We start from the raw sequence: 12,648 nt of genomic DNA on the forward strand, positions 1-12,648 counted from the left end.
GATTTGGAAACAGACTGAGTGGACTTGTCCAGGGTCACGTGGCTAGTATCTGAAGCAGGATTTGAACTAAGGCCTTCCTGACTCCAAATCTACTACTCCTCTGTCTACTATGCCACCTGAGTTAGACATGGAGCTGGCATGTTCAGTTTTTTTTTCAATCGTATCTGACCCTTTGTGACCCTATTTGAGGGTCAATATCTTGGCAAAGATATTGGAGTGATTTGTCATTTCTTTCTCCAGCTCATTGTACAGATGAGGAAACTGAGGCAAACACAGTTACGTGACTTGGTCAGGGTCACAGCTAGTAAGTATCTGGGTAGCTGGCATACTTGAAGATTGTAGAAAGCTTGGAGAGATAGCTAGTGTGCTAGAATTAAAATCCCAAAATATCTCAACAACCTGAACAAAACTAGGATGCTTGGTTTAAAAAAAGAAAAGTCAACTCCACAAATACAGCAGATGTGTCTCAACATTAATTCATGTGAAAAGGATCTGGGTGACTCAGTAAACTGCCGTCTCAATTTGAGTGATGCAACAGAAGAGAAAAATGCTAATTTTCCTAGAGGCGGCATAAATGAAAGCATAGTGTCCAGGATGATGGAGATGACAGTCAACTTGTACCCTGCCCTAGTCTAATATCATCTGAAATGTGGTGACCAGTTCTGGATCCTATATTGAAAGAAGAGCATGGACAAGGTGGACCATGTCCAAAGGACTGTGACCAAGATGTTGAGGGAACTAGAATGTTTAGCTAGGAGAAGAGATTTTGCAGAGATATAGAATAGCTGTCACTTAATATTGAAGGGTTCTTACAATTAGCATAGACATACTGAAGCTCAGAGTGGAGGGTGGGGGTGGTGTGGGAATCTGCACTCCTCTCACTCCTAAGCTCAGGCATTTAGGTGTGGACCAGTCCATTACTAGGGGTAGTCTGACCTCCAGTTAGGGGAATTAGGCTTCCTTTATTTTCACTCTTGGCTCATTAAACCCCAACCTTGGCATCCTAAGGACAATGTTACTTTTTGTCTCGAGAGTAGGGGGAATAGGAAAAGAGGCATTCAATGTACAGTATTGATAGGGAATGAGAAGAGTAGTTTACTTCTGCACAGAGAGAAATGTTAAGCATAAAAGAATCACAGAGGGCATTAACAGAATGATTAGAAAAGCATTCAGTAACTGAACTTAGAACTATGGTTACAATCCGTTGGGAAGCTAATGGTTTGAGCCTTATCAGAACATAAAGCAGTTGTGCAATACTTCCAATTAGGCATTTCACATTTCACTGGGCATTTTCACCATTGAATTGCTCCTGGCACTTCTTTGCTTGGCCCCTGTCTTGGCAGTGGACCAACTCTATGATGCAGAAACTTCCCCTCTTGTCAGTCATCACCGTTCCAATGGATGGCCCAGCTGCCATGTCGGTAGGTACTTCTGCTGTTGCTGTTCTGATGGACTATGCTGCAGCCACAAACCTTTGGAAACTCGTAAGACCCCTGGACACTTCCCATCTCAGAAAAGTTGTTCTCTTAAGATCAGGAAAGAAGAAATACAGAGAGGAAAGGTAGCCAGGAGCCTAGATAAAGTTGCCCTGTAGCCCTAGCTGCCACAAGGGAAAAATTACCATTCTACTGGGATAGAGAAGCATCCTGCCCTTTTTCACATCTGGAAAATTGAGACACTCCAGCCTGGAGCCATATTCTCTCTCTCTCTCTCTCTCTCTCTCTCTCTCTCTCTCTCTCTCTCTCTCTTTGTGGTGAGGCAATTGGGATTAAGTGACCAGTCACACAGCTAGTGAGTGTTATATATCTGAGGTTGGATTTGAGCTCAGGTCCTTCTGATTCCAGGGCTGGTGCTGTATCCATTGCGCAACCTAGCTGCCCTGCCATATTCTCTTTTTAAAAGGTCCCCTGAGTCATTAGCTCCTCCAGTTTGCCAGTGAGGGGATTCTTCATCATCACACAGTGCAAGACCCTCCACATGTCTGGAAGTAGGTGCTCACCTCCATCCCCTCTCCTGGGCCAAAAGAAAAGAAAAGAAAAGAAAAGAAAAGAAAAGAAAAGAAAAAAGAAAAGAAAAGAAAAGAAAAACTTCACATGACATATTGGAAGCAGACAAAAAATAATTGTACATACTCTGCACAACTTACCCAGAAGAAAAATATGAGCCTGTTCCATAACCTTGTTACATATGAAAAAGAGAACTAAATTTGTTCTCTTTGAGGTATAAGAAAAATGAAAAGTCTGAGAGACAGAGTTTCTGGGTAATTAGTAATCAATTTATTAATTAGGCTAGCAAATAATCAATAAATTGATGTAACCAAAGACAAAACTATGGAGATCACTGAATGCTTAAATACCTTTGGAAAAGGAGGTGCTCCTGACAAGTGAAAATCAACTTTGATTGGTGAGCAATTAATGAGGGGGTGGACATATTAATGAGGAGGTGGGTTAAAAGTCTTTAGCTCTTCCTGCTGAGAACTGACTTGATCATGATACTCAGCTGCCACCAACAATCTGGACAAAGGAATCCATCTCTACCCAGACCACTCTGGTTGGTTTTCTACTTCATGAGCTGGGTTACCCTAAATTCCCATGGAGGGTTCCAAATATAGGGGCTTATTTCCTAAGGGCAAGAATTCACCTAGATTAGATTCTGTTTGTAAGATTTTCTAGTTGGGTGGGGTCCTGCCCAAGATTGCAGAGTTTATATCCAAAGGAGGGCAATCTCATCTATCAGCAATGTTCTTCAGAGACTGATTGACTGACTTGTGGAGGTTGGTCCCTGAATGAGAAAATAAAGCAAAAACACCTCAATCCTGCTTTAATATGTTAATATAATAGAAAATAATCATTTCTTTCAGAACCAGGACCAAGGGTTATACATCATAGCAAGGCAAAATTCGCATACTCTAACTTCAAGACCTTTTTTTTTGGGCTAGGCAGTTGGGGTTAAGTGACTTGCCCAGGGTCACACAGCTAGTAAGTACCAAGTGTTCAAGAACTTTTGAGAGGCAGAATGGTCAGGTGTAAAGAACTCTGGATCTGGAGCCAGAAATTGTTGTTCAGTCATTTCAATTGTGTCCAGTTGTGTCCAACTCTTTATGACCCCATTTGAGGTTTTCTTGGCAAAGATACTAGAGTGGTTTGTCATTTTCTTCTCCAGCTCATTTTATAGATGAGGAAACTGAGGCAAACAGGGTTAAGTGACTTTCCCAGTCACTTGGAAATATGGTTTACATTATTGCACATACATAACCTATATCAAAGCAGGACTTGCTGGAGCTGAAACTTTGGGCTGGGCAAGGCTCATCTTCCCTAAGGAAAAGCCATAGTTATATAGGACTGGAAGAATTCAGGAAGTGTCTGAGGCCAGATTTGAACTCAGGAAGATGAGGCTTCCTGACTTCCAGGCCCTGCACTCCGTGAACTATGGTGCCACCCACCTGCCCATGAGTCCAAATCCTGACACCATCATTTATTACTAAGCCTCAGTTTACTCATCTTCAAAATGAGCTGAATTGAACTTGGTGGCTTTTAAGGTCCCTTCCAGCTCTAAAGCTATGATTCTGTGGCTTAAAGCTGCCCACAAATTGAATATACTGTTGTAAAAAGTAATATATTCCTTGACACAGGAGCTTATCAATCAAGTAAGGGCTAAATGACCACTTAATGGATATGTAGGATGAGATTCATGCTTTAGACCAGAGATCTCTTTTCATGAATGATCTGTGTGTGTGTGTGTCCACACACATTTTGGTGGTGATAGTGAGGGGGTTTCAGACCTATAATTTCTCTTTTTTTCAATTTTTTAATATTATTTAATTTTTTCCAATTACATGTAAAGACAAAGGTGAACATTTTTAAATAAAGCACTTTTAAAATTTATTTATTTTAATTTTCAACATTCACTTCCACAAGATTTTGAGGTCCAAATTTTCTCCCCATCTCATCCCTTCCCCCACCCCAAGATGGCATGCATTCTGAATACTCTTTCCCTAATGTGCCCTCCCTTCTATATGCCCCTCTCCCTTCTCTTATCCCTTTCCCCTTCTATTTTCCTGTAGGGCAGGATATATTTCTATATCCCATTGCCTGTATATCTTATTTCCCAGTTGCATGTGAAAACAATTTTTAACATTTGTTTTTAAAACTTTGGGTTCCAAATTTTCTCCCTTCCTCCCTTCCCACCCACCCTTGTTGAAAAGGTAAGAAACTCGATACAGGTTATATATGTGTAGTCATGCAAAGCACTTCAATAGTAGTCAACATTTTTTTTAAAAAGTTTGAGTTCCAAATGTTCTCCATCACTCCCTTACCTCCACCTATCCCAAAACAGTAAGCAATTTGATATAGGTTATATATGTGGAATCATGTAAAATATATTTCCATATTAGTTATGTTGTAAAAGAAGAAACAGACCAAAAAAAAATGAAAATAGTGTGCTTCAATCTGCATTCAGACTCTGTCAATTATTTCTCTGGATGTGGACAGCATTTTTCATCATGAGTCTTGGAATTGTCTTGGATTGTTGTTTTGCTGAGAATAGCTAAGTCATTTACAATTAATCATCATACAATATTGTTGTGACTGTGTACAGTGTCCTTCTGGTTCTGCTCACTTTATTTTGTATCAGTTCATGTAAGTTTTTCTAGGTTTTTCTGAGAGCATCCTCCTCATCACTTCTTATAGCACAATAGTATATATTCATATACCACAATTTGTTCAGCCATTCCCCAATTGATGAGCATTGCCTCAATTTCCAATTCTTTGCCACCACAGAAAAAGCTGCTATAAATATTTTTGTACAAGTAGGTCCTTTTCCCTTTTTTTTTTTTCAAAGCTGTAATTTCAATGGAGTAGGGGAACTTCCAATGTGGAAGCTCCATGCAGATAACAACTCATCTGTAATTTGTCACTTAGAGTCCTTGAGAGTTGCTTGGGGCTTGGAGTGGTTAAATGATTTGTCTCAGGCTCACACAGCTTCAGGGGGCATCTTGCATCTTCCTGATTTGAAGGCCAGTTCTCTATCCACTGTGGCAGTGGGACCTCTTCGTAATCTATGAAAATTAATGCAGAAAAAAAGTAAAATCCACCCCCACCCTCTCTACACACACACCCAACCTTTCTCAGAGACTGTTAAGTGAAACGCTTGTAAGTTTCTCACCTGTGTCCCCTCTAATTCTACTCTCCAGATCCATCTCCTTGTTAAACCTTTTTCTGTCTTCTCTTCTCTCCTCTTTCCTCCCCACCCTGCCTCCAGCCTGCTGGGATACTAGGAAGGGCAGTCTGGTGGCGGAGCTGTCCACCATTGAGTTCAGCCACAGGGATCCTGTTTTTGGTGCCCTCTGGCTGCAGTCGAAGACAGGCACAGAATGTTTCTCCGCCTCCACGGATGGACAGGTAAGGGAAACAAAAGGGGGCGGGGTGCAGGCAGAGAGTGTAGCAGGTCACATGGAAGGCAGAACTTCCCCCTTGATGTGAAAGACGGGACAAAACAGAAGCAGGGAAGCTTATAAAATCATGAGCTCCGGGAAACCTTATAGAACATCGTTCTGATGTAGGTTTTGCTTGTGGTTTAGTGGAAAGTGATTTGCAGTTAGAAGACTTGGTTTCAGATTTTGGCTCTGCCACTTACCTGCCTATGTGACCTTGGGCAAGTCAGAATATCTGTTGGTATCTCAGTGTTTTTACCATTAGACTGTAGGTTCCTTGGGCATAGAGACTGTCTTCTGCCTCTTTTTGTATCCTCAGTGCTTGGCATAGTGCTGAGCATGTGGTAGGCAATAAATGTCTATTGAATTGAATTGAATTACCTGTAAAATAAGGGCATTGGACTTATTCATCCCTAAAGTTCCTTGCCAGCTCTTAAATCCTGTAATTCCTAGTGTTGAAAGGGGTTTTCACCCTGATTAACAAGGCAAAACTCAGCACGGCGAGAATTAAAAAGAGTTTATTGTAAGTACATCAAGATAGCAACACATCGATGGGCAGATCACTGAAGATCAGTCTTAGCTTCAAGGCATGATGGTTTTTATCTTTTTTAAAAATTTATTTATTGTTATTATTTTTTTAAAAAAACAATCCAGGTAGCTTCACCTTAGCAAAAGAGATGGAGCCCTTGCATCTCAGTTCCTCCCCAAGAAATTTTCAGGTGACAAAGAGCAGATAGCACAAAAAACTGCAGATTTAGTGTCTTCTTCCCCACCAGAGCCTCCCCCAACACTAATTGAGAAGCAGGGCTGGGAACAATGGAATACTGAGTCAACCTAACTTTCAACACTAGGAATGGGATGAAGGGGAAGGAGCTATTTTTTAGGCAGAGGTCGGCCAGCTGTTCTCTCTCTCTCCTTGGCCAACCTGGTAACCAAGACATTGAAATGCCAGTTGAAATCACCCATAAAGAAGGTAGTTTTGGGGTAGCTAGGTGGTGCAGTGGATGGAGCACCGGCCCTGAAGTCAGGAGGACCTGAATTCAAATGCGGCCTCAGACCAAACACTTGACACTTACTAGCTGTGTGACCGTGGGCAAGTCACTTAACCCCAGTTGCCTAAAGATTAAAAAAAAAAAGAAGGTAGTTTTTCAGAGACTATTCAGAGACATTTTTCCCCCAGAAATCCTTTGTTAATCTTTATTAACTCTTCTTTGCTTAACAATTAAACACAATGCAAACTCCTTAGCCTAGTATGATTCAGCCTTCCTTTCCTACTTTATCTCTGTAACCTCTCAGTGTGAACCTTCCTTCCTTCCTTCCTTTCTTTCTGTTTCTTTCTTTCTTTCTTTCTTTCTTTCTTTCTTTCTTTCTTTCTTTCTTTCTTTCTTTCTTTCTTTCTTTCTTCTTTCTTTCTTTCTCTCTCTGTCTCTCTCTGTCTCTCCCTGTCTCTGTCTCTCTCTGTCTCTCTCTCTGTCTCTGTCTCTCTGTCTCTCTCTGTCTCTCTCTCTCTCTCTCTCTCTCTCTCTCTCTCTCTCTCTCTCTCTCTCTCTCTCTTTCTCTCTCTCTCTTTGTTTTCCTTCTATTCTTTAGCACTCCCTCCACTTCTGTCAAGGAACTTACTCTGAATTTCAAACAATGACAAAACCAATTAAACTTACACTCACAACTGGTGGTGTGCTGGTAAATACTTCACAACTGGACTCCAAAAAAAAAAAAGATGTAGAGAGAACACTCTTTCAAGTTTCTCCTGCATTATTAACATTTTCTCTACAGTATTATGTTCTAAAGTCTAGGCAATCAACAAAACAGTTTCTGAGGTATAAATGCTCACACTGAAAATTTAACAACTGGCTCTCTCCAGAACTGATACAAACTGGCTTCAATGTACCCCTGCATTACAACTAACTTTTAAAAACCTGTAACAGCTTATTAGTCCTTTCCACCCTTTTTGTCCATTAACCTCTTATATATGGTATAGTTGATGGATTACTGAATTTGGAGTTCTAAGGTGAGGTTGGCTATCTGAGTTTTGCTATTTACTATGTGACTTTGGGAAAATCACTACCTTTTTCTGGTCCTTGGTTTCCCCATTTGTAAAATGAGTGGATACAACTAGATGATTTCTAAGATTCTATAATCCTTCACTCTTTGTATATCACCCATTTAAATAATTCCTTTTTTTTTGGTGTCTGCTTTCTTCATCACATTATTTCACATATTTTTCCATTTCTTTAGATTCTTGATCTTTTTCCATTGTATTACAGAAACCTCCACTCTCACCAGAACTGTTTGCTGTCCCCAAACATGACATATGCTTTCTTAACTCTATACCTTTACTAAGTCTGTCCCTTCTCTGTTTCTTCCCCTACCTTCCCCTAAAAACCTAAACCCTCAACTGGAATGCACTGCTGCCCCCCTGCACCCCTAGGTTTTTCCTATTCTTTATTGGAACTCAAACTCTACTTCCCTAAAAGTCAGTCAGTAGACTAAATAAACGTCTAATAAGTTAAACATTAAGTGCCTACTATGTGCCAGGCATTGTGCTAACCACTAGGAATTTAAAGAAAAGCAAAAGACAGTCTCTACTGTCACAGAGCTCATGGTCTAATGGGGCCCATTCCATTTCTGTGAATCCCCAATATAGATCATTATTACATATGAGTCACAGACCTTCATAGCTGGAAGGAACCTCAGAAGCCATAGAATCATACCTATACTTGAAAAAAAATCTTCTCCTACATTATGCCCAACAAGTGGTCATCAAGTATTTGCTTGAAGACTTCCAAGGAAGGAGAGCCCACCACCCTTCCGAGGCTACTCATTTCCTTTTTGAATAACTTGAATTATTAGGAAGTTTCCCCTTACATCAAGTTTAAATTTGATTTTTTAAAAACTTCTACCAGTTCCTCTTTGTTTTGCCCTCTGGGCCCAAGAAGAACAAGTCTAATCTTCCATGGGGCAGTCCTTCAAGTACTTGAAGACAGCTATCATGTCCCTCTTAAATCATCTCTTCTTCAATTCCTTCAACTGATCTGAGAATCATACGATAATTGATTTAGAGTTGGAAGGGATTTTAGAGGCCATTGAGTCCAACCCCCTTCATTTTATGGATGAGGAAACTGAGGCACAGAGAGGTTAAATGACTTGTCCAAGCTAGCAAGTGTCTGAGGCAGGATTTGAACCCAGGACTTCCTGACTCTTAAATCCACTTGCTACTCTATACTGAATTCAATCTTGACTGCACTCCTATGGATTCTCTCTATAGTATCAAGGTCCTAACTAAAATATGGTGCCCATATACTCTAGTCAGTTTTGTGACTTGGCTTCCCACACAGATAATAAGGTCCTTAAGAGGAGGATGTGTTTCCTATACTTCATAGCCCCCAATTAGACTTAGCAGAGAGCTATAAACAGTTTCTGTTCATTGATGAAAAGCTAAGAGCTGGGGCAGCTAGGTGGCGCAGTGGATAGAGTACCGGCCCTGGATTCAGGAGGATCTGAGTTCAAATCCGGCCTCAGACACATAACACTTACTAGCTGTGTGACCCTGGGCAAGTCACTTAACCTCATTGCCTAACCAAAAAAAAAGCTAAGAGCCATGGTGACAATGTCTTCTCAATTCCTGAACCATCCCTTGCTTCCTCTTTCTTCTCAGGTCATGTGGTGGGATATCCGTAAGATGAATGAGCCCACAGAGGTCCTGATCATGGATGTCTCCAGAAAGGGGGTGTTAGAAAATGCCCTGGGAGCCATCTCTCTTGAGTTTGAGCCAACCATGGTGAGTTCTTGCCTTCTCTTCTTTAGTCTTCATTAATAGTGGGGAAACTGGGAGAGAGGGATGGATGAAGAAGGATGGGACCATATCAGCAGGCGCTATGCTGGGTGCTAGAAATACAAAGGAAAAATGAAAATAACTTCTGCCCTCAAAGAACTCTTATATCTTACTCAGGTGGATGAGATAAAACATGCTGTGTTGTGGGTGGTTTGTCCTTCGTTCTTGAAGACAACCATGACATCAGAGAGATGATGACATGACTTGCAATTGACTTTGATTTGAATGAGAGAAGGCTGTGCAATGTCACTAGCCTAGCTTTCTCCTCCAGAGCCATCTAGGTCCAGTGGCTAGATATTGATCAGGTGAATATGTATACAAATCAGCAAATACAAAGTTGTTTTGTTGTTGTTGCTTTGATCAGATTTAATTGGTTTAAGGTGTTCCCAGGGTAGGAACTTCCTGTAACCAATGTAAATCAGTGCCTTTTCCACGAATTATAATTTTGGTTGCTTGGGGCACCGAGAGGTTGAATCTAGACTTTTCTTTAGAATTCCCTACATGTTTCAGGGGTCCCTAGAGGCATTCAGGTATGGGTGGCTGAGACCCAAAGGAATTTTCACACAAAAATTTTTCATCAAAAGAGGAGGGAATGACTTCCAATTGACCTAAGGTTTCTAATTTCTAAGAGAGGAACTCCATGTTTTCTGAGAGCTCTGTGGGGATCAAGTTTTCTCTTTGAATGAGGAAGCTAAATGTCTTTTTTCTTTTCTTTTCTTTATTGCCTTTGAATGGGAGAAGGTCTTTGTGAAAACAAAGACAAGCAGTAACCCATGATAGTTTTGTAAAATGATGTCTATGTGGTAAAATTGTATAACTGTGAATTTGGAAGTAAGGTAGGGAATTTAGACCTCTCTTTTGGGAATTTAGACCTGTCCCCCAAAAGGGGAAGATACCTGTAGAACACAAAGGCTAGTTCTCAAGATCTGAATCCCTCTTTTCCCTAAAGGGAAGAGAACCAGAGGAAGACGATGCCTATGAAAATAAAGAAGAGTTTTATTAAGCAGGGAAATAAGACATGGACATAGGAGCATTTGGCCTAATGGTGAACAACTCAACTAAGTAATGGATGGGTAGAGTATGTATACTTTTCAAATAAAGGAAGGCAGAGAATTGGGGAGAAAGGCAAGAACTGGGCAAGTCCTAGAAAGGAATGAGGCAAAGACCCCCACTCCCTAGGGGAGGGAAAGATTCAGGAAAGAAGGAGCTCAAGGAATTCCAGATGTCAGAGCTGTAGCCCTTTGATATACAAATCAGAAATGCATTCTTGGTGATAAGCAGTCCTGACAATTCAAGGCTAGAGCACAAGCAATAAGATAAGAGGATGTCTCCAAAAACAACAAAACAGGATGTGTCCAAGAACCTCATAACTAACAGCTAAGGTCCATAAACCATCAAATGAATCAGAATCTGTTTCAAGGCTGGTATGAGCTGAATTGGCTTCAGAGTTGTTGATTTTCTGCATGTCTCTCTCTCTCGGTCACAAAGGATTTTTGTGAAGCAAAGGATTGTTGGTATGTCAAGCTAATTTATATCTTAGTTAATACAGCCAATCCTCATTCATCTCTTCTTGGTTTCCTGGATAATTGGGGAGCAAAGCAAGTTGAGGTAGTATATTCATTTACAAATTCACTTGTACAGTGTAATTCCTAGGCCAACCAGCTGTGGTGGCCCTGTAGCCTTGTATAAGAAAGTTGATTCATGGATTCTTTTTAAACTGTTCGGCTGAGACATTGCCAAAAAGCAACTCAAAGACCTGAGTTCAAATATAGCCTCAGACAGTTTCTAACTGTGTGAACCATGGCATGTCATTTAAACCTCTGTTTGCCTCAGTTTCCTTAACTGTAAAAAAGTAATACTAATAGCACCTAACTCACAAGGTTATTGTGAGGATCAAATGAAAGAATATTTGTAAAGCACTTAGCAAAGTGCCTGGTATGTTTAAAGAAAAAAAAAAGCACTTCAGTTGATTTCCTTGGAATAGAAAATGTTTGGATGAAAGTTGTTGGGGGAGGTGGGGCAAGGAAGATTCAGTTCCCCATCCTAACCTCCAGCTCAGCTGATAGAATCACAGTTGAAGAACCTTAAAAAAAATTTTAAAGGTGTAAATGTATTATTATCCCTCTACAAAACATGACATGTTATTCATATGGAATTAAAGGGATAGTTTGGGATTATCCAAGTAATAATTGGCTATGCCTGTGCAGGGCTTTAAATAGCTAAGTCTGGGAGAAAATTCACATGTTTAAGAGGTGGAGGAAATGGTGTCGTAGAGCTGTCATTGGAGGAAACACACTCACAGAAACACAGGAAGGAATTTCTGACTTATCCTCTCCCACAGGCCGTGGCAGAGGACGACACTCTGTCTAGCATTTGGAGAACCAGTTCAAGAGAGTTTGAGGCATAGTTGAGGAAGCAAAGATACATACTCCAAACAGATATGAATACAGAGAGAGAGAGAAAGAGAGACACACAGAGGAAAAATGACAGATAGACAGAGACCTAGATAGAGACAAAGAGACAGAGAGAAAGAGAGACACAGAGAAAAAGAAAGACAGGCAGAGAGAGACAGAGAGAGTCAGAGTCACTTGAGGGAGGAAGCAGCCCCAGGAATTAGCAGTAGAGCTTCAGAAGAGAGAAGCAAACACTGGGAGGCCTCTGAGCAAACTATCTAACATAACTGCTGTGCCCAAGGGCAAGATTGGAGAGAATTCCAAAAGAGAAAAAGGACTTTGAGACCTGGTGGTACAGGAGACATGAGTAGCCAAGTCTGATGAATAAGATCAAACTGTGGGATGTGCCTTTAAAGCCCTCTGCCAGCTCAACCTCTGGCAATGGATGTCCTAGCCACACCCTTGGCACAGCTCGGCAGCTCCAATGCCAGCTACAAAGTACAAAGGTCAATCTGCTCTCTCCTTCCCATCCTTAACTCTTTACCTTAATGGTGGACAAATCATTTCATATCCCTGAGCCTTAGTATCCTCATTTGGAAAATGGGAAGAATAATAACAGCACTAACAATAATAACAGGATTGTTCTAAGGAGCAAGGGAGTTAGTATATGTAACCATTTGCAAACCTTTAAGAGCTATATAAATGTCAGCTGCCAATGCTACTGCTATTATTACTATTACTGTATTATTATTACCAATATATTATTTTTATTACCAACAAAGGCTGGCCCATTCATCCAGCAAATGAGTCTCAGTATTAACTCAGCATTAAGTTAGTTGTGGGGAGATGCAGAAGCAATAAAAGTTATAGACCTTAATTAATCTCAAAGAGCTAACACTGTGTTTTGGGAGACAGGACCCATCTACATGAAATAATTCAACAATCACACAAAACAGCATATGATTGTCTCAAAATGAATGATATAATCTAGT

General features: G+C 40.6%; 1 protein-coding gene across 2 annotated transcripts in view; it reads left to right on the forward strand.

Moving 5' to 3' along the window:
- The window catches only part of DNAI2 (dynein axonemal intermediate chain 2), a 76,526-nt gene that overhangs the window by 29,868 nt on the left and 34,010 nt on the right, over positions 1-12,648 (forward strand). For both annotated transcript variants that reach the window (XM_021002627.2, XM_021002628.2), the window contains exons 7-8: positions 5,260-5,399; positions 9,087-9,209. In XM_021002627.2, coding sequence (XP_020858286.1) covers positions 5,260-5,399; positions 9,087-9,209 — 263 coding nt within the window. The remainder of the gene's footprint in view (positions 1-5,259; positions 5,400-9,086; positions 9,210-12,648) is intronic.

This window comes from Phascolarctos cinereus, unplaced genomic scaffold, assembly GCF_003287225.1.
Source record: "Phascolarctos cinereus isolate Bilbo 61053 unplaced genomic scaffold, phaCin_HiC Scaffold_5;HRSCAF=322, whole genome shotgun sequence".
Taxonomy (NCBI): Eukaryota; Metazoa; Chordata; class Mammalia; order Diprotodontia; family Phascolarctidae; genus Phascolarctos; species Phascolarctos cinereus.